Raw genomic sequence first — 25923 nt, 5'->3', positions numbered from 1 at the left:
CAGGCTTCAGGCGGCCTTCTTGCTGCCTGTAAATCGGGGTGGGGAACCTCCAATTCACGAGCCAAACCTGGCCCATCAAGCCTCCCCATTTGGCCTATGAGACCGTTTCAGAGAAGCCTCATCCAGCCACCCCGTAAGTAACTGTTGGCAGACAGCACAAAATGCTGACCTCTCTCTGCGTGAACCTTCTTTAAAGTAGCACACCTCGTTCCTAGATATAATCACACTTGGACTCTAGGCTCAGGAAAATAAGAAAACTTTTTTTTTATTAAGTATTGTCTATAATAAACGAGTTCCTGGTTCTCACTATGTTGGAGGTGCAGAGATCCATCCTTGGTCTTTGATCTCATGCTGGGGGGGGGGGGGGAGAGGAAAGACTTCTCTCCCCAAGAGAGACGGAGGTGGAGGCAGCCCTGGAAATGAGGTCAGCGACCCTGAGAGTATCAGTCTAATCAGAAGAAAGGTCGGCACGGAGATCAAAGGACCAGGAGACAACCTAGGAATCTTGGAGGTTACCTCTTTATCTGCTTTAACCCCATGCAAACCCACCAAGTTGGAGATGCATTCCGACATCATGCATGATGTCATGTGTGGGACAGGCAAGGGCAGAGCTTCAGAGGAACAACTGGGGCTTGAAGGCAGGCTACCAATTTTTCCTTTGCTGGAGCAAGGCCAGTCCCATCCGTCCATCAGCTCACGGACTGCAGGAGTGCAACTCACTCGAGGAGGAAGTGGTCTCCCTTCAAAGGAAGCTGCCTCCTCCCCACACTGCTCCTTGAACCCCCAAATTTTTGGAGGTGGAGCAGCACAAAGCAGCTTCCAAAGGGCTTTGCAAGAGGCCCCACGAGGCACCTTTAAACTTCTAATTTCAGCAGGTGAAGGTTAGGGCTGACCAGGAGGGGGGGGAGGGTCCATCGGCTTTTATATCCTACGCCTGATCTCACCAGGGCATCAAGTTTCCCTCCCCCTTGATGGTAACAGAATGCTGGAGGTGATAGATCCCCAGTTTTGCCCTTGCAGTTGGTCCCAGCGCCCAAAAAGGAAAGTCAGCGAGACTCCAGCACACACAGAGTCTATTGCAGCAAAGTGAAGAGAGGAGGTGAAGGGTCAGTCAGGGCAGGGAAGAACGACTAGGACACAGAAGCTGTACAGAGATATACAGATATATATACAGATGCGTACACAGTGTGTGCGTTTGGAGGTGGGGGGTGGCTAAGGAAGAGCAATGTCATTGCTGGGCGAGGGAGGGAGCCGTGTAGGTGTGGAAGCGCCGGTGGGCTCTCTCTTGAGTCAGCAGGCGCAGGGCCATGGTGTCTACGCTCTCCTCCAGGCCAGGCTTTTGGGAGATTTCCACTGTGTAGTCATTGGCCTAGAAGAAGACAGACGTTGCAAGGATCAGAGACACACACGTGGCTAGTTGGAGGAAGGGGTCTCCGTGCCTCTCTCACAGCAGTCAAGGTGGACCCTTTCACCTCACTGAACCCACAAAAAGGGCTAGCGGTTGTGTCAGACTCACCCACCCCCTGGCCTTTTGCCGTCGTACTCACAAGCTGCAGGGTGGCCAGCATGCAGCGGCAGACCTCGAAGGCCGGCTCTCCTGCCACCAGGCTGGCGAAGGAGCGCCACTCGCCCACACGGCCCAGGCGGGACACCACGCGGTCCCCGTAGAGGTGGATGTCGAAGGCTGCATGTGCTTCCTTGTGAGTAGAGAGAGCGCGCAGATTAGGTACGCCGCATGCCACCTCCACCAGACTCTGCCCCCATCCCCTCCAGGACACCACGCCGCCCCACTCCTGCCTTCAAGGGTGGGGAACCTTTTCCAGCCAGAGTGTCCCTCATGGGCAACCACATATGCCAGGGGTGGGCCTGGCCAGAGGCAAAACGCAGGCACAGCGACAGGGTGGCTCTTCCCTTTCTGAAGTGACGTTCCAGCCACACACAAGCCAGAAGTTTCAACAGCCGTCCCCACCCACACACCCCTCTCCATCCAGGCAAGCAAGAGAAGCGATCCTGAATGCATTTCCAGCTAAGGAGGAGCAGGGCACAGGGCTGGCGAGAGGTGTGGCCTGAGGAGAATGTGAAGGGCCTGATCATAAGGCCCTGGAGGGCCACGTCCATCCCAAAGTACCCCAGCCATGCCTCACCTGTTCTTCTAGCTGCGGCCCCATCATCTCCTCCCAGTCCTGGACACGGCGGGACAGAACGGTCTCTCGAGCGTACTTCTGGGAGTGGGCCATGAACAGCTCCTGGGAGAGCATGCAAAGAGAGAGAAAAAGGGTGGCTTGAGGGAGGATTTTTTTACCCTGGAACCGCGGATGGTGGACCCAGAGCACTGCGCCTTCCTCCCCCCACAAAAAGGGCGGTGGCTGGTCTTTTTGCGGCTCAGGGGCTGCAGTGCAAGCCAGCTGCTATTTCTCCAGTCATTCCGATTGCTAATCCCAACCCTAGGCAAATTACTACAGCGTAATAAGCCATCAGAACACAAGACACTCAACAGCATCATCTGCCTTCCTGGGGGAAGCCACTTGGGAAAGAGAGTGAGAGGCAGTGGGCGGGGAGCAGCATTACCCCCCCCCCAAAAAAAGGCCTCCCAGCAAACGGTTTCCAGGTGCCACTTGCCATGCACTCTGGCTCATCCCCAGCATTTAGTATTTAGGGGTAGACTGCATCTGAATGTGGAGCACTCGTTAAACTATCATGGCCAATCGCCATTGCTGTTCTCAAAAGCTGCCCCCCCCGGGTGGCAAATGTATGGCTAGAGCTCTCTGCAGCCCCAATGCAGACATCCAATTTTAACAGCCTGGGAGACCAGGGTTCGAATCCCCACGCAGCCATGAATCTCCCTGGGTGACCTTGGGCCAGTCGCTGCCTCTCAGCCTCAGAGGAAGGCAATGGTAAACCACCTCTGAATACCGCTTACTGTGAAAACCCTATTCACAGGGTCGCCATAAGTCGGGAGCGACTTGAAGGCAGGCCATTTACATTTAGCTGCATGTCTCACAGCATCCTCAGCATGGCAGGCAGAAATAAGTCATCCAAAGAGCACAGCTTCTTTGCTTGAGGGACTGAAGTCAACATAGCTACAGCACAGCAGGTATCATGGTGGCTCTTGATTAAGCATGGGGATGGAGTATTCTCCCCTCTTCCCCCCCCCAAAAAAGGAGAAGCAATCGTACATGCTACTGTGGCGCAGCGGTTCGGTTGTTGGACAGGGACCTGGGAGACCTGGGTTCAAACCCCCAGTCAGCCATGACCTTGGGCCAGTCACTGCCTCTGAGCCTAACCTACCTCACAGGGCTGTTGTGAGGATAAAATGGGGACGGGGAGAACCACGTAGGCCACACTGAGCTCTTTGGAGGAAAAGTGAGAGTAACAACTAGTGTGTCTCAGCACAGCCTAGCCCCAATAAGGTCCCAAGCTATGGGTCTGAAGGCACACAAGGCCACCCTCAGCTTGCTGAAGCTACGCAGGTCTGGCCAATGCCTGAATGGGACACCGCCTGGGAACCACATGAATGCCATCTGGGGCTCCATGATGGAAGACAGGTGGGGCAGAGATGTCAATAACAAATAAATACATATTTTATTTATTCATTCATTATTAAATGTATATCCTGCCCTTGCTCCTGAAGAGGCCCAGGGTGGCCAACAAAACGATTTCACAAGGCTTGAGATCTCGTGCTACGCACCACGTTCTTCCGCACAAGCTCCTCGTAGCTGAGGGAGGTGGGGACTTCAGCAGGATCTGCAAGCAAAGACAGAAATTAAGAAGCTCACGCCGAAGCATCTTGGAATAGCCTTGCACAGCCACCCTGTCTACATCCCACCCCCAAAAGCCTCCCCAAAACAGCCCCAAGGGCTGGAGTGGAAGCTAGAAAGAACTGCCTGGAAAGGCAGAGGAGAGGGGTGTGTGTGAGTGTGAGTGTGAGAGACGCACATAGACATTCAGTTAGCTTATCCCTCCCCTGTCATTTAGCAAGCCCAACCCTCCCCAGCAGGGCTGTGGAGTCGGTACACCAAACCTTCGACTCCGACTATTTTTCTACTGTCTGACTCCAACTCTGACTCCACAGCCCTGGAAAGGGCTGTAAATGTCTTTTTAAATCGGAAGCTCTCGTAGGAGCATTTTTATCGCTGCCTGAATATGCGCTGATCTTAGCATCACAGCATTTGTCTTCCTCTGGGTCCTGTGTCATACACTGACACACAAAATGTTTTCCATCCTGAGTTATGGTGAAACGCTCAACTACAGCTGACTTCGTGGGAAGCTTCTTTGACATTGTGAATTTCTATTTTAAAAAATTTGTCAATCAAAATTTATTTTGAAGCCGGAGTCGGTACATTTCTACCGACTCCGACTCCACCCCAAATTGCTTCTGACTCCACAATTCTGACTCCGACTCCACAGCCCTGCTCCCCAGTTCACTCATATTTGCCCTCCCTATGGCTGGGCCTGCTCTGCACTCTGTACAGCGTGTAATCAACTGCTGCGCCTTTTAATTTGCAGAAGGTGTTAAAGTGGGTCGCTTTGGATGCAGCATTCCTGGCTGAATAAACCATGGTTGACTAAACTGGGAGGGACCACATGCGCCCCCCCCTCCCCGTGTACCAGCTTCAGCACTCCAGATGTCAATCTTACTGTTATTTAACAAAATTCATATACTGCTTGAATGTAAAGAATGCAAGCTGTTTACAAAAAACATTAAAATTATCAATAAAATAGTTAAAAACAAGTAATTAATTTAAAAAAAACACCTAAAATAGCTACTAATGAAAAAGCTGAAAACGGATCAACATCTGTGTGTCTGGAAAGGCTTGCCTAAACAAAAAAAAATTAAGCAGGCACCAAAAGGAATCCAGCGAAGGCACCTGCCTGATGTCAATATTGCATCCAAAATGGGGAACTGTGGCTTAATGTGGGTTTACTTGTCACAATCTGGAACCACATTTTGAACCCGGTCTCAGATCCTGGCTGGCAAAGTGACGTCCTTTGTTTTGGATGTAGCAGATTCAAGCACGGATGGGAGGTGGAACGTGCCGGCCCAGCACTTCATTTATAAAGCCAGGAGCGTTATGCCCAAGCTGGCCTACTCTCTTGTAAAGAGAACCCCTGCCTGCTTTGTCAAGACCATCCCCTCTTTAGGAAGACCTTCAGGCGGCTAGAGAGATGTTTCAGCTTTTACGGCTTGTCATTCATTGCTCAATGTTTAAAGCATTTTATCACTGCATTCGTTTTACTTGTATCAATATCCTGAAAGGTGCAGGAGCCTTCGAAGGGCTAAAGGATTGTCAATTATTATATGCGAACAGAGACCCAGTGTGGTGCAGTGGTTAAGGAGCTGGACTACGACCTGGGAGACCAGGGTTCGAATCCCCACGCAGCCATGAAGCTCACTGGGTGACCTTGGGCCAGTCACTGCCTCTCAGCCTCAGAGGAAGGCAATGGTAAACCCCCTCTGAATACCGCTTACCACGAAAACCCTGTTCACAGGGTCGCCATAAGTTGGAATCAACTTCAAGGCAGTCCCATATGTAAGTAGGTTTTTTTTAAAAAAATGCATTTCTTCTTCAAAACAACCAATTTTACAGAGAGGGAAGTGTGACTGACAAGAGTCCATGTCTTCCCCAAAGCTGCGGCATGGATCCGTGACAAGGGGAGTTCGTTCTCAACTGAAGAGTCATAGAACCACCAAGCTTTACAGCCACTGGACTTCACTGCCACTTGAATAGGTCACTAGAGGTGGCAGCCAGTGTGCCCATGCAAGAGCCTTTGCAAAGGCAGGCCACTCCCCACTGAACCCCAACACCCAGCAAGCTGCACTCCTGAACACAAGCTTCCCTGCTTGAATGCTTGCCTGTTGCCGCAGGCTGAACATGATTACAGCTTGTTTCTTTAACCACAGTCATAAATTATGCAAGCCAAAGCATTCAGCTGTGCCCCACACAGGGTTCCTTGGCACAAACCTCAAAAGCCCTGGGCTACAAATGCTGGCATACAGTGTTGTCAGCAGCTCAGTGCTGAATCTAAGAGCCACCCACTCCTCTGCAAATGGCCATGGGTGGACCAGCTGGCTTCCCACTCTGTCTTTCTTTCTTTCTTTTCATTTATTTATTTATTATTTTATTTATACCCCGCCCTTCCTCCCAGCAGGAGCCCAGGGAAGCAAACAAACACTAAAAACACTTTAAAACATCATAAAAACAGACCTTAAAATACATTAAAACAAAACAACGTTAAAAACATTTTTAAAAAACAACCTTAAAAAAGGGTTAAAAACATTATTAAAAAACATATTAAACAATTCTGACACAGACGCAGACTGGGATAGGTCTCAACTTAAAAGGCTTGTTGAAAGAGGAAGGTCTTCAAAAGGAGCCGAAAAGATAGCAGAGATGGCGCCTGTCTAATATTGAAGGGGAGGGAATTACAGGCAGAAGCCCTCTTCTCTGGCTAGCCACACTGCCTGCCTATTACCTCTCACGCCCTCTGGGGCCTCTTCTGGGGCTTCCATGGGGGAGACATCTTCGTGTTCCAGAAAGTCATCTGTGGAAGGAGAAAGACGGCAGTCGAGGCAAGTGCAATTAGGGAGCGTCTGGAGAAATACTTGCTGGTGGTGAATGGGCCCCAAGATTGCCAAGGGGGAATGTTGGGCGAATCAACTTCCCCCAAAACATGCCCAAGGCAGCTCCCTCATCCCATTGGTTACTTTAAACCAGGGATGAGGAACTTGGACTCCCATAACCACAGGAGGCCTACAACTCCCACGACCCCCAACCAGCATGGCCAAATGTCAGGGGTGATGGGGGTTGGAGCCCAGCAATATCAATGGTTGTCGACGGCAGATGCCAAAGCTGGCTGCGAGATGGGGGAAAGAGAGAGAGGTTGGTGGAGGGGGGATGTCACTTCTCCCAGAGAAGGAATAACGGAGGGATCACTCCCTATTGACCACGCCCCAGGGCATGTGGTTTTTTTATTATTTGATTTATATCCTGCCCTTCCAGTAGGAGCACAGGGCGGCAAACAAAAGCATTAAAACCCTCTAAAACATAATAAAAACAGACTTTAAAATATGTTAAAACAAAACATCTTTAAAAATATTTTAAAAGCTTTAAAACCATCTTTAAAAAAAAGAAAGAAAAGGTTTAAAAACATTTAAAAAAGCAATTCCAACACAGAAGCACAATGGGATAAGATTTCTACGTAAAAGGCTTGTTGAAAGAGGAAGGTCTTCAGAAGGTGCCGAAAAGATAACAGAGATGGCGCCTGTCTAATATTTAAGGGGAGGGAATTCCACAGGGTAGGTGCCACCACACTAAAGGTGCGTTTCCTATATTGTGCAGAACGAAACTCCTGATGATATGGTATCTGCAGGAGGCCCTCACCTGCAGAGCGCAGTAATCCACTGGGTATATAAGGGAAAAGACAGTCTTTCAGGTATCCTGGTCCCAAGCTATATAGGGCTTTGTACACCAGAACTAGAACTTTGAACTTAGCCTGGCAGGAAATGGGCAGCCAGTGTAATTCTTTCAGCAGCAGGGTGACATGTTGACGATACCCTGCCCCACTGAGCAGTCTCACCAATGCATTTTGCACCAGCTGCAGCTTCTGGACCAACCTCAAGGGCAGCCCCACATAAAGCACATTACAGTAATCCAGCCTGGAGATTACCAGTGCATGGACAACAGTGGTCAGGCTATCCCGGTCCAGCTGCTCTACCAGCCAAAGCTGGTAAAAGGCACTCCTAGCCACTGAGGTCACCTGGGCCTCTAGCGACAAAGATGGATCTAGGAGCACCCCCAGAGTACGGACCTGCTCTTTCAGAGGGAATACAACCCCATCCAGAGCAGGCAACTGACCAGTTATCTGAATTTGGGAACCACCAACCCACCACCAACCCACATATGTTTCTTGGCTTAAAATTGAAGGTGAGAAAGGGGAAGATGTGGGGAGAGCAGAGACAACTTAGAAGTGGCTGTTTCTCTGGAGGCCTCTCCAATAAAGGAGAATCGAACAGGCCTCTTGACTTATCTTTGCAAGAAAAGAGAATTTCTGACTTAACGGGGGCCATTTCAGACCAGCTGGGAGACCAAGAAGAGGCTGGAGCTGCCAACCCTGGGCTGGACAGAGGCAGGGGGTTGTGGGGGATGCCCAAGAGATCCTCACCATTCAGCCATGCTCCAAGACTGCGGACGTACCTGCCCCTCCATCCTCGGCATCGCCCACAGCGCCATCCTCCCGGAGATCCTCCTCCAGGGCTTCGGGCTCCTCAAATGGCTGGGCCAATAGCGGGTCTTGCTTCAGGGGAAAGACAAAAAGTAAAACCCAGGCCCATTTTTGCCATCCCTTCTGGCTCAGGGTCTGTCAATTCTCATTTGTTTACAAGGGTTAGAACAAGCCACATGCAGCACCCCTTCCTATTTGGGTACCATGTGCCTATTAGATCGGGTTCCATTCTTTTAGACTGCCTTGAGTGCACTGACAGAATATCGATGGTGTAAGAAAACAGAAGTATTTCTAATCCGCACTTTCATAAAATTCTATCAAGGCAACACTTTAAAAAATCAGCAAAAGTATCCATAAAAACACCAACAGAACACCAGTTAATACGGGTTGGTTAAAAAGACGAATGAATGAGCAAACAAACCCTACCCCCTCTCCTCACCATTCTCCTCTGCAGCTTCCGCTGGGCAGCCAAGCGCTCTTTCACGTGTTTCCAGTAGAGGACTTCAAGATCTGCCCAGAAACGCAAGAAGAGAGTCAGAGGATCGGGGCCATCTGCAAGGCCAGGCTTCAGCTCCTCTCGCCCTGCACTCCCCCAGCTACCAGCTTCCATCTCTGAGCAACAGCTTTGCATGTTGACAAGCAGCACTGAAAGGCCACTCTTCAGCCTTTCTGTGACTTCTGCCTTGCTGCCTCCCTCAAGACCGGAAGGTTTTCACCCGTCCCTTTTTATTCTTTTTAACATGGCAGTCTCCCACATCCCTTCTCAAGCCTGTTTCTTTTACAAATCCTCCCCAACCGAGCCAGACCTCAGCTCAGCTCTCTTCTCGACTGACTCTCCTCCCTCTTTACACTGCGCATCTTTGCCATGCCTTCTGCAGACCCTCTGGAGGGAGGCTCCTCACCTTCCACGTTTTGTGCTGCTGCTGATATACAATTGATCCTCACAGCAGCAACCAGTTCTTTGGGGGCAAAGCTTTCTAGGCGCCCGCCTGCCCTCCCACCCCTGTGGGGACATGCAGGATGTAGTAGCATGAAAGTTCAGTCGGTGCCCCCACCGGCTGCGGAGCCACCTGGGATCTGACCAGTCCTCAGCTACACCGGGCTGGAAAGCAATGTGCTGCCCCAAGAAGAGCTAAACATTGAGATCTAGGAAGCAATGCCCAGGGAGTGCAGGGAGGGCGGCCTGCTGTAGGGGAATCGAGAAGATGCCCACAGTGGAGCCAGAATCATTACTACTTATATCCCACCCTTCCTCCAAAGGACCCCCAGGCGGCAGAAGAGGGAAAACCAGCCAGCAAAGGGACCAGAGGAGTGCTCTCCCCCTGCCCAGCCCAGCCCCACAAGCTGCACCCACCCACTCACCAGTGAACGTTGGGCCTTTCCTCCTGCTTCTCTGGTTGCCGGCTCTGTCGTGCTCTGCGGAGACAAGGCAAGCAGGGTTAGAGGCTGAGCCTTCTCTGGCCTAGTAGCCCTCCGCCTCTTTCTCCGCTCAGGGTGGCACAAAGGCATTCTAGGGCCAGATGGTGCAGTAGTCAGAGGCCAAAACCATGAGGCATTGGAGCCTGCTTTATACTGAGTGGCGCCATTGGTCCACCTAGCTCCCTGGTGTCTAGAATCATAGAATAGTAGAGTTGGAAGGGGCGTATAAGGCCATCAAGTCCAACCCCCTGCTCAATGCAGGAATCCAAATCAAAGCATTCCCGACAGATGGCTGTCTGGCTGCCTCTTGAATGCCTCCAGTGTCAGAGAGCCCACTACTCTCTAGGTAATTGGTTCCATTGTCTTATGGCTCTAACAGTTAGGAAGTTTTTCCGGATGTCCAGTCGAAATCTGGCTTCCTGCAACTTGAGCCCATTATTCTGTGTCCTGCACTCTGGGACGATCGAGAAGAGATCCTGGCCCTCCTGTATGTGACAACCTTTCAAGTACTTGAAGAGTGCTATCATATCTCCCCTCAGTCTTTCTCTTCTCCAGGCTAAACATGCCCAGTTCTTTCAGTCTCTCCTCATAGGGCTTTGTTTCCAGTCCCCTGACCATCCTTGTTGCCCTCCTATGAATCTGTTCCAGTTTGTCTGCATCCTTCTTCAAGTGCGGAGACCAGAACTGGACGCAGTATTCAAGATGAGGCCTAACCAGTGCTGAATAGAGGGGAACTTTACTTCACGCAGTTGGGAAACTATACTTCTGTTAATGCAGCCTAATATAGCATTTGCCTTTTTTGCAGCCACACACATCAAGACCTATGGGCAGTGGCTGTCCAGGGTTTCAAGAGAGAAGACCCTCCCAGCCCTATCAGGAGGAGACTGGGACTGGACTTGGGACGTTCTGCATGCAAAGTGTATCCTTGCCTACTGGGCTATGGCCCCATCCCTAAGAAGTGCAATAGCAATGAATACAGGAAGAGACTCGCACACCATCACCAGCTGACCTATGCTTTGGGGGAGGGGTGGAACGGAGCACCTGCATTCACACTAGAGGACAAGGTGTAATCTTGAAACAGGAGCCTCTTGGATACAGCATGTTAAGGGCTTCCTCAACCTCGATCCCCTAAGAAAGGGCTAACAAGGCCAAGACAAATCCTGTGCTGGGAAGTTCAGGTCCCATCCAGCCCTTGCACCCTTACCCCGTGGCACTCACCGGTGGCTGAAAACCACACTGTGAACTCCTGCAGCTTGCTGGACAGCCTCCTCTTCCGCTTGGTGCCAGGCAAGTTGTCCAGGCCACGTGGCACTGCAAAGGGCCTGCCTGAAGCCAGAGAGAGGGTGGGTGGGTGAAGGAGGGGGTCTCTCTTGTATCTGGGATTTGGCAGATGGAGGGAGAAACAAAGGTCCCCAAACAACCACCAAGAGCTCAAGGCCAACACTCCTCCTCTGCCACCCTCGCCACCATCTTCTGGTCTTTAGTCTTTGGAATACCAAAGAATTCTGTTCTCCTCCCCCTGCCCTCGACATCAGTTGCGACACAGGAGCTTCGGTAGGGATCAAGAGCTGCCACAGGATATTACTGCATGAGAACGTGCCCCAAAATAAGATCTCTTAAGCTGGACCTCTTCTCACATCCCATGTGGGGGTCCAACCGATCCTTTGGAGGGAGCTAGGGAGGGATCCCCAGCAGCCAATCGGCCCCGCCTCCCCTTCCTCCTTCCGTGTACCTTTCTTAAGAGGTTTGTCATCTGAAAAGCTGAAGGGGTCAAGGCTGCGCCAAGGGTCCAGCATCTCCTGGAAGAGAAACAGGGGCACCTGGCAGGTGGTGTGTGTCAAGGGGCAGGCCTAGGGCCAGGGCTCAGCAGTGGGGTTTGTCTTAAAGGGCTTGTAACGCAGGAAGTAGGAACAAGATAAGCCTCTCCCCTCTGCACAGATACGAAGAAGAGAACGCAAGAATGGTCCATCTTTGTCCAGCACAGTTTCACATCCTGAATCTTCCACATACATAGGGCGTGAGGATAGCTGCCACTCCCTGTTGCTTGTGCCCAGCATGTGGTATTCAGGGGTATACTTCCATTGAGCTTGGAAGTTCTACTTAGCTGTCCTTGCCATTGATAAATTCATGGAGGAAGAGAAGTCTGTTTGTTCAATCTAAGCGACTGGCCATCACCACACCTAGCAGCAGTGAGTTCCCTACGTTACCTAATTGTTCTGTGAGGTAGTCCTTTCTTTTGCCTATCCTGAACCTGCTGCCAATATCTGGGTGACGCATTAGGAGCTACTATCTGGATGATGTAAGCTTGCTGCTAGAAATAGGAGGGGGAGGGGAAAACCAGAGCTCTGCACTGTAGGACACCCATTCTACACCCAAATGAATGACAGTAAGCTTGCAGAGGGAAGATGAAACGACAAGGATGGCAACAAAGGAGACAAAAGCGACACTCCGATGCTGATCCAACATGGCAGCTCATGAGCTTCCCTGGTCTCTCTCTCTCTCTCTCCAGCAAGGAACTTCCTTAATCCCTCCTACCCTCCACCCTGTCTCAAGATAGGAGCAGCAGCTGCCAACTCAAGTGCCTGGAAAAGTCAGCAGGCAAACGTTCACCCCAACCGAAGGCAGAACACTGGAATCCTCCAGTGTAAAGTGGGCAGAGGGAAGCAGGGAGGGGAGGTCTGTCATCTCTAAAGACGGTCAGTGACAAATTATCACGCGAGGATCAGATTCCCACAAGGCAAAACCTACAGCCTGTGCACCATTTTCAAGTCACTCCAGAAAACAAATAGGTTGAGAAACACTGTTGAAGATTCTGTGCTGAATAACGTTAGAGCAACACTGACGGTCACAATCGTGGCTAACCCCATGTTCTAATTTCCTCTGACATATTTTATTTATTTGTTATTTGATTTATATCCCGCCCTTCCTCCCAGCAGGAGCCCATATGCAGGACGTTCAACAGTCCTGTAACAGATTGTCAACTGAAACCCAGTTGTGCATGTCGCTTGTCACAAGAGCAGGGCATTTCTGTTCCCTTACCTTGATGCGGGCATTGGGATCCAGGGCAAGGGGCCTCTCCCTCAGCATGTACCCTTTCCTCTGGGGGACACTCTAGAAAACAGGGGGGCAGGACTGTTAACAGTCCATCACATCAGCTAGGCAGACTCCCAGCTGGGAACAAACAACCTCCAGCCCTCCCCCTCTCCTGCCAAATACCGTCTGATGCTCCACACGCTCCTCAGCCCCAGCTGGGGAGGCATCCGGCGCCTCTTCTGGAACATCCGGCAGGAAGTTATCACAGTCTTCATTCTCGTCAATCGGCGGTGCTGCTGTACCGGCTTCAGGGGCGAGAAAGAGAAGAGGAAGGTTTTATTCCGACCCTGCAAGAAAGCAATTCTGGGGGTGGCCACCCTCTCACTGCACCACTCCTCCAGCCATCTATGTCTGCTGCATTTTTCCCCATGGAAATGCTCTCCAGTACCTGCTTTATCTATTTGTTCGTCCTTGCAGCAGCTCTGAAAGGGAGGGCCTTGGCCAAGTCCAGACGAGGCAGCATCACGGCCTAGCAGAGACCTGCCCAAACTCCACGCTCGAGCCCTCTGGGCTTGCTCTTCCGCAAGGCGCCCAGTTACGCTCCCCTAGTCTGTCTGGTACACCACTGTGGGATGGCGCCAGGCTGCTTTTGCTCTCAGAACCTTCAGGCCTGCCAACTGGGCCTTGGCCTCTTGGGTGTTTGGCGATCTTGTAAGCTGCCTAGCTGAGTCCAGCTGCAGGAGTGAGGGGGAGCTCTGCTGAGAGAGCGCCCCCTTCAGGCCACCTTCTCGCCTTCCATGGTCAGCAGGCCGCAGCTGCGTGGGAGCCATGCCATTGGCTCTCTGCTGAAACAGCAGCTTCATTGAGCTCCTCCCTTCCCTGACTCGCTTCCCCTTCCAGCAGGTCACAAGGACAGCTGTTTAACTGTTAGAATTGCTCCCCAAGTTTTCCCTCCTCTTCCTTTCCCCCCTTTTGTGTCATGTTTTCCAGACAGCAATCCTGCAGGGTAGGAACCGTCTCGTTTTAACTGGTTGTATGAAAGCTCCTCTGGAAGCCATTTTGGCTGAAATTCAGGATATAAATGCTCTTAAAAAACCAAAAGATGTCCTTCCCAAAAGGCTTTCAAGAAACAGAGTAGGTTGAAGCCATTATTTTTTTTGGGGGGGGGGCTATCCTTTCTCCAGCCTAGGATTTGGGCCACGTGCTCTGCTAGCCCCCTATGACTCTGTGCATCGCTTCTTCTCTGCCTGTTGCATTTCAGTGCAGGAAGGCAGAATGCAACTCACCTCCTTCTCCAGAGAAGTTTAGGGCAAGAACAGGCGTTGCACACACACTGACCTCCATGGGGGTGGAACCAGCTGCTGGGGCAGGACCCTGAACTCCTAGGGCAGAGGGAGAAGGGTGTGAGAGCGGGCCCCAAGAGCGTTACGACCCGCCCTCCCCATCAACCACACTGACACTTTTGGCACCTATAGACCGAAGGGAGGTTCCAGAGTAGATCAAGGCAACACACACAGCCACGCAGCCCGCCTCACCCACGCCAAAGGACAGATCAGCGCAGCCGCACTTGAAAGCACAGAGACGGGCAGACTTGTTGGGCCTACTTTGTGTCTTACTAGAACCCCAAGATCTGTTCCAACCAACCAGGGCCACATGTAAAAGACATGCAATTAGAATGAAGAAACAGAGTGCCTCTGGATGAGCACATTCTGAGTCTAGGAACAGGTTTTCTGAACCAGAACTGAACTGAGCTGGCACAGTCCTTGCACGCAGGAGTCCACTCCCAGTTAGCCTTCTTCATTTCTGAAGCCTGATTTAGGTAGGCAATGTCCTTTTGTTGTTGGCAATCTACTGCAAATCTGCTGCAAAACAGCCAGGGATCAACCAGTTGATCCTCGTCTGCCGAGGCCTGCCTTAAAGAATAAGGGTCCTATGAGCTCAGGGACAGTTAGGACTTCAGTCCACACTAGCCAGATAGCCAACCTTTCCTGGTTTGAATGCAAGTCATAAACGGCACCCTGTACTTGGCAACTAATTCTAAAAAGCCTTCACTTAGCGTCGCTACCAATGGTCAGTGTTAAGTACACACATCAGCCCACTTTTTCACAGACAGCTCTGCTATGACGCTATTGCAACTCTGCCTGGCCTGTGGGCTGCCTAGAGGCATTTTGCTGGTCACCGTGGGACACGGCCTGCTGGACTAGAAGCCACCATGTCTGACCCAGCAAGGTCACTCTGTAGCTGTATCACCCCAGTTGCTCATGTGAGTAAAACAGAGCTTGGAAAAGTTACTTGTTTGAACTACAACTCCCATCAGCCCAATCTAGTGGCCATGCTGGCTGGGACTGATGGGAGTTGTAGTTCAAACAAGTAACTTTTCCAAGCTCTGGAGTAAAAGTGACAAGATCAACTGAGCGAGCAGAGCAGAAGGACTTGGTGGTGGGAAGGAGGGCCACGCGCCTGCCCCTACCCATGGAGCTCCAACAGCCCCACTCGCAGCTCCTCCCCGGCGGGCACTGTGTGGGCGAGAGTCCCGCCAGCTCCAGCATGAAGACGCCGTTGGCGTGCGGGGTGCACGTGTTCATACGAAAATCCTTCCGGCTCGCCAGGATCTCCCCCTTTTTGCTGCAAGGAAACATAGGGATCCTTTCAGACTGTCGGCCAAGCCTTGGAAGCCGGGAGGCGTCGATAATCTCCTCCGACGAGGGTGAGCGGGAAGGAAAATAAAAGACCGTAAGGAGAAGGGCAGGAGACTTACCTGAAGAGGGGATTGTCCTTCTTTTCTGCCTCCTCTGCTGGAACCAGGGCCATGGGAGTCAAGGGGACAATGTTGACCGTCTGGAAAAGCAAGACAGTGGACTCTAATGTAACTGGGGAGAAGGGATGGGGGTAAAGAGGAGAAGTCATCTGTTGCTCTGCGCTTTGGGGAAGGGAAGCAGGGAACGTCTACGACCTCCTGGAGACTCAACCATCCCCATCTAGAGCAGCAGGCAGCCCAGAGAACCACTTGCTGGGTGTCACTCGTTAGCTGCTGAAGGGTCCTTCTTTTATCTAGCTAGAAATTGTGGAAGATACCAAAGGTATCACAGGAACACAGGACGCTGTCCATCTAGCCTAGTACTGCCTACACTGACTGGCAGCAGGAATCCAGGGTTTCAGACAGATCTTTCCCAGCCCTACCCGGAGATGCCATCGGGGTTTGAACCTGGGGCCTTCTGCATGCTCTACCACTGTGGTACAGGCCTTCCCACCCTTGATGTCAGAGGAGAAAACCACATGCAGTGCAGTTGGAGAGAGCCCAGGAAAGTAAAAATTGGATGGATCAGCTTCCTAATGAAAGAAGGTATAAACAATTAGGGCTCTCTGCTTAAAGAAGGAACAAGAGAGTGACAGAAAGACGGCCAACCCAGACTTGGGAGGCTGAAATCACATAAGCATAAAAAGACCAGTATTTCCAAGGATGGCTGGCCTGGTAACTCTTAGAAGCCCAGAAGCAAGCAGCCCACAATATATTATTCTCCTATGGAACTCACTGCTGCATGATAGCCGCAAACATAAATGAGCAAGATACTCGGGTAAGGGCTGTAGCTCAGTAGTAGTAAAGCCCATGCTTTGCTCCAGGTTCAGACTCTGGTCTCTTCAGTTTTAATTTATTTATTTAAAATATTTCTATCCTATAATAAGGCACTCAGGCCGGCTTACAAAAATAAAATCTAACATGTACATAATAAAACTGTAAGCAGTAAAATCACAAAAACATTAAAATAAATTAAAATACATACAATACAATACACACACACACACAGGGATTGGTACTAAAGGGACTACAAAGGTAAAAATTAACACAAAAGGCATAAAATCAGTGTCAGGCTCTACCTTCAGTCCCTCCCAAAGGCTCTTTGGAACAAGATCGTTTTCAGAAGTCTCCGGAAAACCAACAGGGAGGGAGCAAAGCAGACTTCTTGGAGTAGGGTATTCCAAAGCTTGGGGGCCACAGCAAAAAAGGCTCTCTCCCGTGTGCCTGTCAGTCTAACATCTTTTACTCCAGGCACGCAGGAATGCCCTGTGTGAACCCTGGAGAGTCACTGCCACTCAGTGTCAGCAATCTTGCTTGATACCAGCTGGCTTCCTGTGAATTCAGGTTTTATCACATGGGCTGGCTTTGAACGGGGATGTTGGGGTGGGTGGAGTTGTTTTCAGTCTCTGCCTCTCAATTAATTATTACATCTTCCTATACCCACACCACAGTCAGTGGTTACTTATGAGACACATTGAACCACTCACGACTTTTTCAACATCTATAGTCCCAGGAAGAAAAAACTCAGACTTGTACGAAGCTCACCTCCTCCGCCCCTCAAAAATATGCTACAAGAGCCTTGGATTGGGAATGGGAGCCATGAGCACCCCTGAATCCCTGACCCCCTCCCCTCCCCCTTCAGAAGAAGCCACTCACACTGCGCCTCTGGTCATTCCTCAAGTCCATGTTTGCTCTGCTGGTATCCTGGATGTCATCCAAAGAGAGGAACTACAGAGCGGGGAGAGAGAAACCCCATCAGCGGCACACGTGCCCTGGGCAAGCAAGAGCATCTCCTCCCCACTTAGCAGGCAGCAGGAGGAAGGGGGCCTGCCCGAAGCTACACAGCAACCTGCTGGGAATGCAGACGCTGGCCTTGCATCTGCCACTTTAGAAAGAGAAATCTGTAGCCTACCGCATGCACTAGCTTCATACCAGCTTACAATTTCAAAACAACATTATGGATGTCGAGACACCATAGAAAGAGAGATGCACCTAATAAAGTAGACGCTAGTCCACAAAACTTATGTCATAATAATTTTGTATTATTTTCTAAAGTACTACTAGAAATGCTTTTTCATTTTTTTTAACAATATATTTTTAACTCTTTTTAAAAGCTTTTTTGTTTGTTTTTAATGTTGTTTTGTTTTCAATGTATTTTAAGGTCTGTTTTTATGATGTTTTAAAGAGTTTTTAGCATTTTTGTTTGCTGCCCTGGGCTCCTGCTGGGAGGAAGGGCGGGGTATAAATCCAATACTACAAGACTCTTCGTTGGTTATTGCTACAACAGACAAACATGGCTGTCCCTCTGGAAGTGATATATTTTTATTTATTTATTTATTATTTGATTTATATCCCGCCCTTCCTCCCAGCAGGAGGCCAGGGCGGCAATATAAAGAGATTGCTGACAACATTTTACTGTACATTTGTACAACCAGAAGCAGTCTCCTGCTACCTTTAAGAACAAAAATTAAAGCCAAGCTTCTAGCTCTCAAGGTGTAAAGAAACATCTGAAAGCCCTACAAGCTCAGCAATCAAATGCATGAAAGCTCTTCACTCTCCGCCCCCATGTTCTATTTTATAATGTCTAGACACCCAAAGTCATTAAAATTATCTCACAACTGTATCACAAAATATAAGAGACTAAACCCCTCCATAGGCTGAGTACTAACTTCCAAGGCAGCCAGATCTGGGCCTCACAGTAAGACTTCAATGAATGGGAGAGCTTAAATGGGAGATGGCTTTGCCCAAGAGCTTTACCCTGTCCATCCCATCAATTATGCCCTTTCCTCCCAAAAATACATCCTACTACAAACTCTTGACGAAACTACCACTGTCCTACTGTTTTGACAGAATCCATTTGTAACTAGTTTCCATTGTTGCCTTTCAAGGTCAGGAGTACAGCATTGTGACTAAAGAGGCACCATGAACACACTCCCATGCGCACGGCACTAGACCGCACCTCTTCCTCTTCTTCTGCTGGTCCATTGCCAGCATCTGCATCCTTCCCATCCTCTCCTACTGATGCAGGCTGCTTCTCACGCCTAATTGGTGGGGATAGAGAGAGTCAAAGAAATGGAAATCAGCACAGATTGATGGATTGATTTTTTATTTACAGTCATAGACCAAACTGAACATATACAAATACACAAATGCACAATACTTAAAAGAAGCATTAAACATAATCACACTTGTGAGATTCCCTCTTACTGCATATTAAAACAATAAAATTAAAATATTAAAATGAGAATTGTTTAATCATTACTTTTCCACAATCGATAGCTGCTGCAAAAAGCTGGCTACTTTTATTGTGACTTGGGGGTTCCTGTCAGATAACAAATACTCTAAGTAAAATAAATCTGATCTACCTGGGATTTTTATTAAAATTGGGGTAATAAAAATAACCCTAAAATCACGGTAAAAGGAACAATGAAACATCATGTGATGAATTTCCACCTCGTTTCAGCACAGCGTAACCGGTGGCCAATGGCATTGTTTCCAGGGACAATGGAGACATATCTGCTGTTCTCCCAATGGTTACTATTATTTACTATTATTTGTTGGTTGCTTTTTTCACGAAGGTGACCCAAAGCGACTTACATTAAGTAGTTAAAAACAACAGAATCAATAAAACCTAAATACAATTGTAACAATTAAAAACCAATTAAAATAAACAGCTTCAAAACGAATATACTAGGGCCCCACGCATACGGCAGGTTAGGTTCCAGACCCCCGCCGGAAAGTGAAAACCGCCAAAAAGTGGATCAGCTGTAGGGCGGGGGTCTGGAACCTAATCCTTTGATCGCACCAGAGGAGGAGAAGATCAGCTCTTCCCCTCCACGGGCGCGATCAGCTCAAGAGGGAGTCTGATCATGCCAGAAGAGGAGATCAGCTGTAGCGCGCTACAGCTGATCTTTCCCTCCTCGGGCACAATCAGCTGGAGTGTGTGAGTCTGACTGCCCCAGAGGATAAGATCAGCTGTAGCACTCTACAGCTATCTTTCCCTCCAGTGCGATCAGCTGGAGTGCGGGGAGTTCCAGCCCCCCCTCCAGCTGATCACCCCACTGGCGCCATATTAACAGAACACCGAGAAGCGGGGCCCTACTGTAAATACAAATGAAGGGTGGGTATACACCCACCCCACTAGAAGAGGTCACCAATAGCCAAGACCGCACTCATCAAGGGCAAAAGGCCTGGATAAAAAGAAAAGTCTTTGGTGCCCAAAGATGGATCAAGATGGCGCCAGGTGTGCCTCCTTGGGGAGAATGTTCCACAGCTGGAGGGCCACCACTGAAAAGGCCCTTTCTCGTGTTGCCACCCTCCAAACCTCCCGTGGAGGGGCACATGAAGATTGCAGGGTCCAGGGTGGTTCATATGGGGACAGACAGTCCTTGAAGTATTGAGGTCCTAAGCTGCATAAGGCTTTATAGGTCAAACCTAGCACTTTGAATTGAGACAGGAAACTAATTGGCAGCAAGTGCAGTCATGTCAGAATTGGTACTATACGTTCAGACTGACTTATTCTGGTCAGCAACCTAGCTGCTGAATTCTGCACCAGCTGCACTTTCTGAACTATCTTCAAAGGAAACCCCACATATAAAGCATTGCAGTTTGTTGTTATGTGCCTTCAAGTCGATTACGAGTTATGGCGACCCTATGAATCAGCGACATCCAAGAGCATCTGTTGTAAACCAACCTGTTCGGATCTTGTAAGTTCAGGTCTGTGGCTTCCTTTATGGAATCAATCCATCTCTTGTTTGGCCTTCCTCTTTTTCTACTCCCTTCTGTTTTTCCCAGCATTATTGTCTTTTCTAGCGAATCATGTCTTCTCATTATGTGTCCAAAGTATGATAATCTCAGTTTCATCATTTTAGCTCCCAGTGATAGTTGTGGTTTAATTTGTTCTAACAGCCAATTATTTGTCTTTTTCACAGACCATGGTATGCACAAAGCTCTCCTCCAACACCACATTTCAAATGAGTGGATTTTTCTCTTATCCGCTTTTTTCACTGTCCAACTTTCACATCCATACATAGAGATCGGGAATACCATGGTCTGACTGATCCTGACTTTGGTGTTCAGCGATACATCTTTGCATTTGAGGACCTTTTCTAGTCTAACCTAAAGGTTACCAGAGTGTAGACAGCAGACATTAGACTGTCCCTGTCCAGACAGAGGCGCAGTTGGACCACCAGCCAAAGCTGATGAAAGGCACTCCATGCCACAAGGCCACTTGAGCCTCAAGCAATAGTAATGGATTTAGGAGTACACCCAACCTACAAACCTGCTCCTTCAGAGGGAGTGTAACCTTATCCAGAGCAGACCACATCCCATCCATCCAGTCTAGGAAACCACCCACGAACAGTGCCCCAATCTTATCTGGATTATATTTCATGCTGGAGCCATGCTGAAGACCCTTTTTGTAAAAGAGCTTTAACAGCTTTAAACATTTATTTATTATTTGATTTATATCCCACCCTTCCTCCCAGCAGGACCCCAGGGTGGCAAGATGGACAGAAAAGGAGAGAAATTCCTTGCACAACTAAAGTACAGATGAAGGACCTAGCATTGTGCTGGACGGGGTTACACTCCCCCTGAAATCTCAAGTTCGCAGCTTGGGAGTACTCCTGGACTCAACTCTGAGCCTGGAGGCGCAGGTCTCTGCTGTGGCCGGGAGTGCCTTCGCTCAATTAAGATTAGTACGCCAGCTGCGCCCGTTCCTTGACCTGTCAGACTTGACTACGGTAACACATGCCTTAGTTACATCCCGATTAGACTACTGTAACGCGCTCTACGTAGGGCTGCCCTTGAAGACTGCTTGGAAACTTAAATTGGTACAAAGAGTGGCAGCCAGAATGTTAACTGGAGCTGGGTTCAAAGAACATACTACTCCTATGCTATACCAGCTCCACTGGCTGCCAATCTGTTTCCGGGCACAATTCAAAGTGCTGGTTTTGACCTATAAAGCCTTATACGGCTTAGGTCCAGGCTATCTATCAGACCGTGTCTCCCTCTATGAACCTGTCCGGATTTTAAGATCATCCGGTGAGGCCCTTCTTACTATTCCGTCTTTCTCTCAAGTTCTTCTTGCTGAGACACAGAATAGGGCTTTTTCGATGGCTGCCCCTAGATTGTGGAATTCCCTCCCTAGCGAGGTTCGGTTGGCTTCCTCGCTATCGTCCTTTCGCGCCCAGGTGAAGACTGTTTTATTTAGGCGGGCTTTTAACTGAAAATGTTATAATTTTAATCTATTTTGATTTAATCTATTTTTAACTGTTTTTAACATGCATATTGGTTGTTCTGATTGTTTATTGTTTTAATTGTGAGCCGCCCTGAGTTCCTCGGAAGAAGGGCGGGGTATAAGTATTTTAAATAAATAAAAATAAAATCTCTAAGTGGCAAGAAAAAGAAACCAGGACTTAACTTGCACTGAGCTTGCCAAACAATCAGTGGAGGCTCCATGTCAGTTGGGCAGCGGAATCCACTTCAGTTTTTAGTCTGAACTTTCCAAGGTGCTTCCATCAAAGTTTGGACTAAAACCTCGAGCGGATTCCACTGCCATGGATCACACTCGCATAATAGAATTGCGAGTAGAATTCTGAAGAAAATGGAAGGAATGATGGGGACAGCCCTCAATGGCAATTTCCCCCACCTCAGTAAAGGCTCTGTGATTCAGTCTTTTGTCTCTTTGGTACCACAGAACCTTCTACCTTCTTGGTGCTGCAGTAATGACTGGTTGGACATGGTCAGAAGAATCAGGAAGTATAATAATTTTTCTACTGGTTACTTCCAACCAGATGGTTGGAAAGTACACGTCTGAAAGTAGCTTTATTTGAAGAGGCCCTTGCTGTGTCAGGCAGCTGTGTTTCCAGAATTGCTCTTTTAAAGCATGTAGAAAAAGAAATAGTGGAGACATCTAGCCCTGTGGTCATAACATGAGGGGGTCAGGTAATAAGCAAACAAAAAGCTATGCATACCGGCAGCAGCAAAGATTCAGAAGGAACAAAACAAATCAGCTCATCCAGAATATGAGAACCTAAACCTAAAACACTTCCAATGCCTGTTCTTGAAAACTTCCAGAAAAGGAAGCTAAAAAGCGATGCTAACCAAATTTTTATTATATTCCTTTGCTGCAAAAGAGTACTTTCAGTAACATGAAAACCACAGAAAGATTTGTCTAAAGAAAAAAAAAGAGGAGGCTGTACCAAGACCCTTCTCCAGAAGGACTCAAGAAGAACAAAGAACTATTCTGGCTAATAACTAAGAGCAGCAGGGAGCCAGGGCAGAGGAAGGTGAGGAATCTGGAAGAACTCTGGCAGTCTCTGGAAATAAAAATCCATCCCCCTCCCACCCCCCAAAAAGTTGCACTCACTTCTTATTCGAGATGAAATCAAGTGCCTGGTAGACCAATGAGTAGAGATACTCCACCTGAGAAAATAAAAGCAACAGGAGGAAGAATAAGGGTTCTGCAAGAAAATTCTTGTTTCTACAGGGTTCAAACAGGTGACAGATTCTGACAAAAGCACGTTTCCTGGCAATGCTGAGGAAGGCCTACAGTTCTTTCCAGCTGTGTGGCAGAGGGCTTGCTCAGAACACCTGAGATCTCTGGTTCAGTCCCCAGCATCTCTGGTTAAAATGGTGTCTAGCAGCAGGGCCAGAGAACACTTGAGAGCCAAATCAACCTTTGGTCCATCCAGTACAAGGTAACTCCATACATGCTTTCAGCCTTAAATGCTACCGTTTTTTCTGTGAGCCACAGAAAGAGTATTGGGGTATTTGGTGGCAAGATTAAAACTGTCTTCTTTTGTCTATAGTTAGCTGCAGTCAGATCAATGAACAGACAGCCCTCCAAAATCTTTCCAGTGCTGCCTGTGAGAATCCTTGCAGCACTGTCTGTGCAAGTCCTGAACTAAAGAACTCTTTGGGATGCAGTCACAGCAGCAATTACCTCCTGGACTAAAAACTTCATACCCAAAAGTATATTGCCTATTTTTCCCTTATGGGGATGATTGCATTAAACAAACGCGAGGACATCCCACAGATCTTCTCTGCTCTAGTTCTTGGAGATGAAAGATGCACACGCATGTTGCAGACAGAGGCAGGCCAGGAAGAAGTGGAGAGGGTCTCAGCTTAGTAACACCATCATAACACTTTAGGAAAACATCCTCCAGCAAGGAGTCCATATTCTTTCTCCCTCCTGACATTAACTATGATGTCTCAGGAGCTGAAGAACACCAAGGTTTGTTGAGCTGAAATATTCCTTTCTAGTTCCACAGGCTGAGTGATCCCAATAACCTTTTCCTCACCTTCTTACTATAGATACAGGCAGAACCTTGGATCAGCAGCGCTGCTTCTATGAAGTTCATGGTGGTTTTGCCGCCATCAAATGAAATACAGATTTGGTCGAGCTGTGGAATTAAAAACATGAAGTCACAAGTGAACATAAGGGGAATAAGAGACTCTGCCTATTTACGCAAATTGCAATTCAAATAGAAACGAGGGTTTTGTCTTTTTGTTTTCTAATCATGAAGGTATCATCAGTCTTTGTCACATGGAACCTCGCTGTCAAAATGCAACTGAGGGCACTGCTTACATCCCAACTTAACAGGAAGCTGATGAAGCTGCAAGACAAGTTGCACCTCCTGTAGCAGGAATGGCATGGCTCGGACTTTGTGTAAACCTTGTGAGGCTACTCTTGACTCTACTCCTTGCTAGAAGCCCCTCAGCTAGAAGGGTATATTCAGCCCACACTCCAGAGGTGGAGGGTCCACAGTCAGAATGAAATTCCAGCTGCCCAGCATCTCCCTCCCCCCCCAGAAAAGGAGCAAAGAGCTGTGCTTACCTCCTCCAAGTACTCTCCTAGCTGAGTTGCCACATCCACCTCCCAATTCTTGGTGAGGTCCTTTATGGGCTGCAGGAAGTGCATAAAGCGCGGCTCCACATCCTCCATGGCAGCAAACCCAGTGCAGACACTCTGGCAGCTTAATGCATGTTAGGTTTAATGGTTCAGAGTCTGCCCATTGTCTGAAAGGCAAATGTGTCAACCTTCTGTTTTATTTTGTTTTTATTCATTTAACAAAATTTATATGTTGCTTTGTTATAACAAAACCTATAAGCAGTTTACAACAAATACTAAAATTATCAACAAAAGCAGTTAAAAACAAGTACTTGAAAACCTTAAATCAGTTAAAACCAGTAGTAAGCTAAAAGGAGATTAAAACACATCAGCATCTGTGTGTCTGGGTAGGCTTGCCAAAAAAGAAATGCTTTAAGCAGACACCAAAAAGAATACAGCGCAGCCTGATGTCAATAGGCAGGGAGTTCCAAAGTGTAGGTGCTGCCACACTAGAAGAACGATTTCTTACAAGTGTGGAATGAGCATTATGTCGCACCTGGAGCAGAGTCCGCAGAGCAAAGTGCTCAAGCAGGAACATGTGAAGTAAGATTCAAATAACAAGAAACAAAAATAAAGGGCAAGGTGACTTATGATTATATTTATTATCCCCCTTTCACCAGTAGGTCATAACAATATAAAACACATTATTTAGAAGTTTAAAACAAACTACATACTTGCATAATGCTGCTCATTAAGAACCACTCTGTTTTGTTGTTATATGCCTTCAAATCGATTACAACTTATGGCGACCCTATGAATTTATGTATATATATATTCATAGGCTTTTCACGGTAAGAGGTATTCGCAGGTGGTTTACCATCGCCTTCCTTCTAAGTCTACAGCACCTGGTATTCCCAGAGGGTCTCCCATCCAAGTACTAACCAGGCCTGACCCTGCTTAGCTTCCAAATCAGGCGTGTTCAGGGTAGTTTGGCCGTAGCCAAGAACTTCGAACTAGGCTTATTCTGTGATATTGGGCAGGGTTTAACACAGACTTACTTCTCGCCCTCCCCAGTGTTGCTGCCAAGGCAGGTTCAGAAGTGCACTTCAGCGGAGCAGTTCACGTTGCCATCTAAAGGGGGGGAAGGAAGTGGAAGATCCCCTAAGGACCTTAAGTCCAAAGTGGCCTAAGTGCATCAGTATCTGCCACCTGCAGGCACCCCCTAGGCTTGTACAGCTCAGGAGAAGAGGTGAGAGGGCTGGGGCAAGGAAATGAATGAACGAATGGAAGGAAGAACAGCAGGCAGCTCCTGAGCATGTGCGGAGTGCATTCCGTGGTCACCTTCCCTGAAATGACATCCCCCAAACCCGTTGCCATGGGGATCGGAAGAGGGCCCCCCCCCCGCTTACCCATCTGACGCGGGAAGACAAGGGGAAGACGAATTTCCTCGGCGCTAGGTTCCCCCCTCGACAGAGCGACAGCGATTACGATTTTGTTTTTTCCCGCCCGCCACACCAGTGACGCCATAGGCGAGCGCCGGCGTCCCACCGCAATGACACATCCCGCAGGCGCCTTCGCAATAAGTCGTCCTCTCCTTCCCGAGCGCGAGCCCCGCCCC

At 48.8% G+C, this 25923-nt stretch overlaps 1 protein-coding gene and 1 pseudogene across 2 annotated transcripts; both read right to left on the bottom strand.

Annotated features, from left to right (window-relative positions):
• Positions 1 to 240: 240 nt before the first annotated feature.
• On the bottom strand, positions 241 to 25891 carry NCAPH2 (non-SMC condensin II complex subunit H2). Of its 2 annotated transcripts, XM_061637990.1 has the most exons (22): positions 25715 to 25891; positions 25364 to 25436; positions 24312 to 24493; positions 23776 to 23877; positions 22842 to 22897; positions 18432 to 18513; positions 17129 to 17200; positions 15434 to 15513; positions 15146 to 15300; positions 13962 to 14057; positions 12859 to 12980; positions 12682 to 12753; positions 11375 to 11441; positions 10861 to 10968; positions 9586 to 9639; positions 8663 to 8733; positions 8196 to 8295; positions 6475 to 6543; positions 3689 to 3744; positions 2145 to 2246; positions 1548 to 1697; positions 241 to 1369 (listed from the first exon to the last, which is right to left on the bottom strand). In XM_061637990.1, the coding sequence occupies exons 3-22, from the start codon at positions 24417 to 24419 to the stop codon at positions 1229 to 1231; spliced, it is 1863 nt and encodes a 620-aa protein (XP_061493974.1). In that variant the 5' UTR covers positions 24420 to 24493; positions 25364 to 25436; positions 25715 to 25891; the 3' UTR covers positions 241 to 1228. The 2 variants fall into 2 exon arrangements, with proteins under 2 accessions (XP_061493974.1, XP_061493973.1); XM_061637989.1 differs by lacking the exon at positions 25364 to 25436 and having other exon boundaries at positions 25715 to 25890.
• LOC133363467 (5S ribosomal RNA) lies at positions 25199 to 25306 on the bottom strand (annotated as a pseudogene).
• Positions 25892 to 25923: the final 32 nt, after the last annotated feature.

The sequence above is a fragment of the Rhineura floridana genome, chromosome 8 (assembly GCF_030035675.1).
Source record: "Rhineura floridana isolate rRhiFlo1 chromosome 8, rRhiFlo1.hap2, whole genome shotgun sequence".
Classification (NCBI taxonomy): domain Eukaryota; kingdom Metazoa; phylum Chordata; class Lepidosauria; order Squamata; family Rhineuridae; genus Rhineura; species Rhineura floridana.
The sequence above is the reverse complement of the archived record's forward strand: the minus strand, read 5'-3'. Positions and strand labels throughout refer to the sequence as shown.

What these genes read in the sequence shown, in the direction of transcription:
- NCAPH2 (XM_061637990.1), bottom strand. Translation starts at nt 24,419, where the DNA reads ATGGAGGATGTGGAGCCGCGCTTTATGCACTTCCTGCAGCCCATAAAG. An exon ending in TGCCGAGGATGGAGGGGCAG is followed by an intron (nt 6,544 to 8,195) that starts GTACGTCCGCAG and finishes CTCCTTCCACAG; the next exon opens with ATGACTTTCTGGAACACGAA. An exon ending in AGCTTGTGCGGAAGAACGTG is followed by an intron (nt 2,247 to 3,688) that starts GTGCGTAGCACG and finishes ATGCTCTCCCAG; the next exon opens with GAGCTGTTCATGGCCCACTC.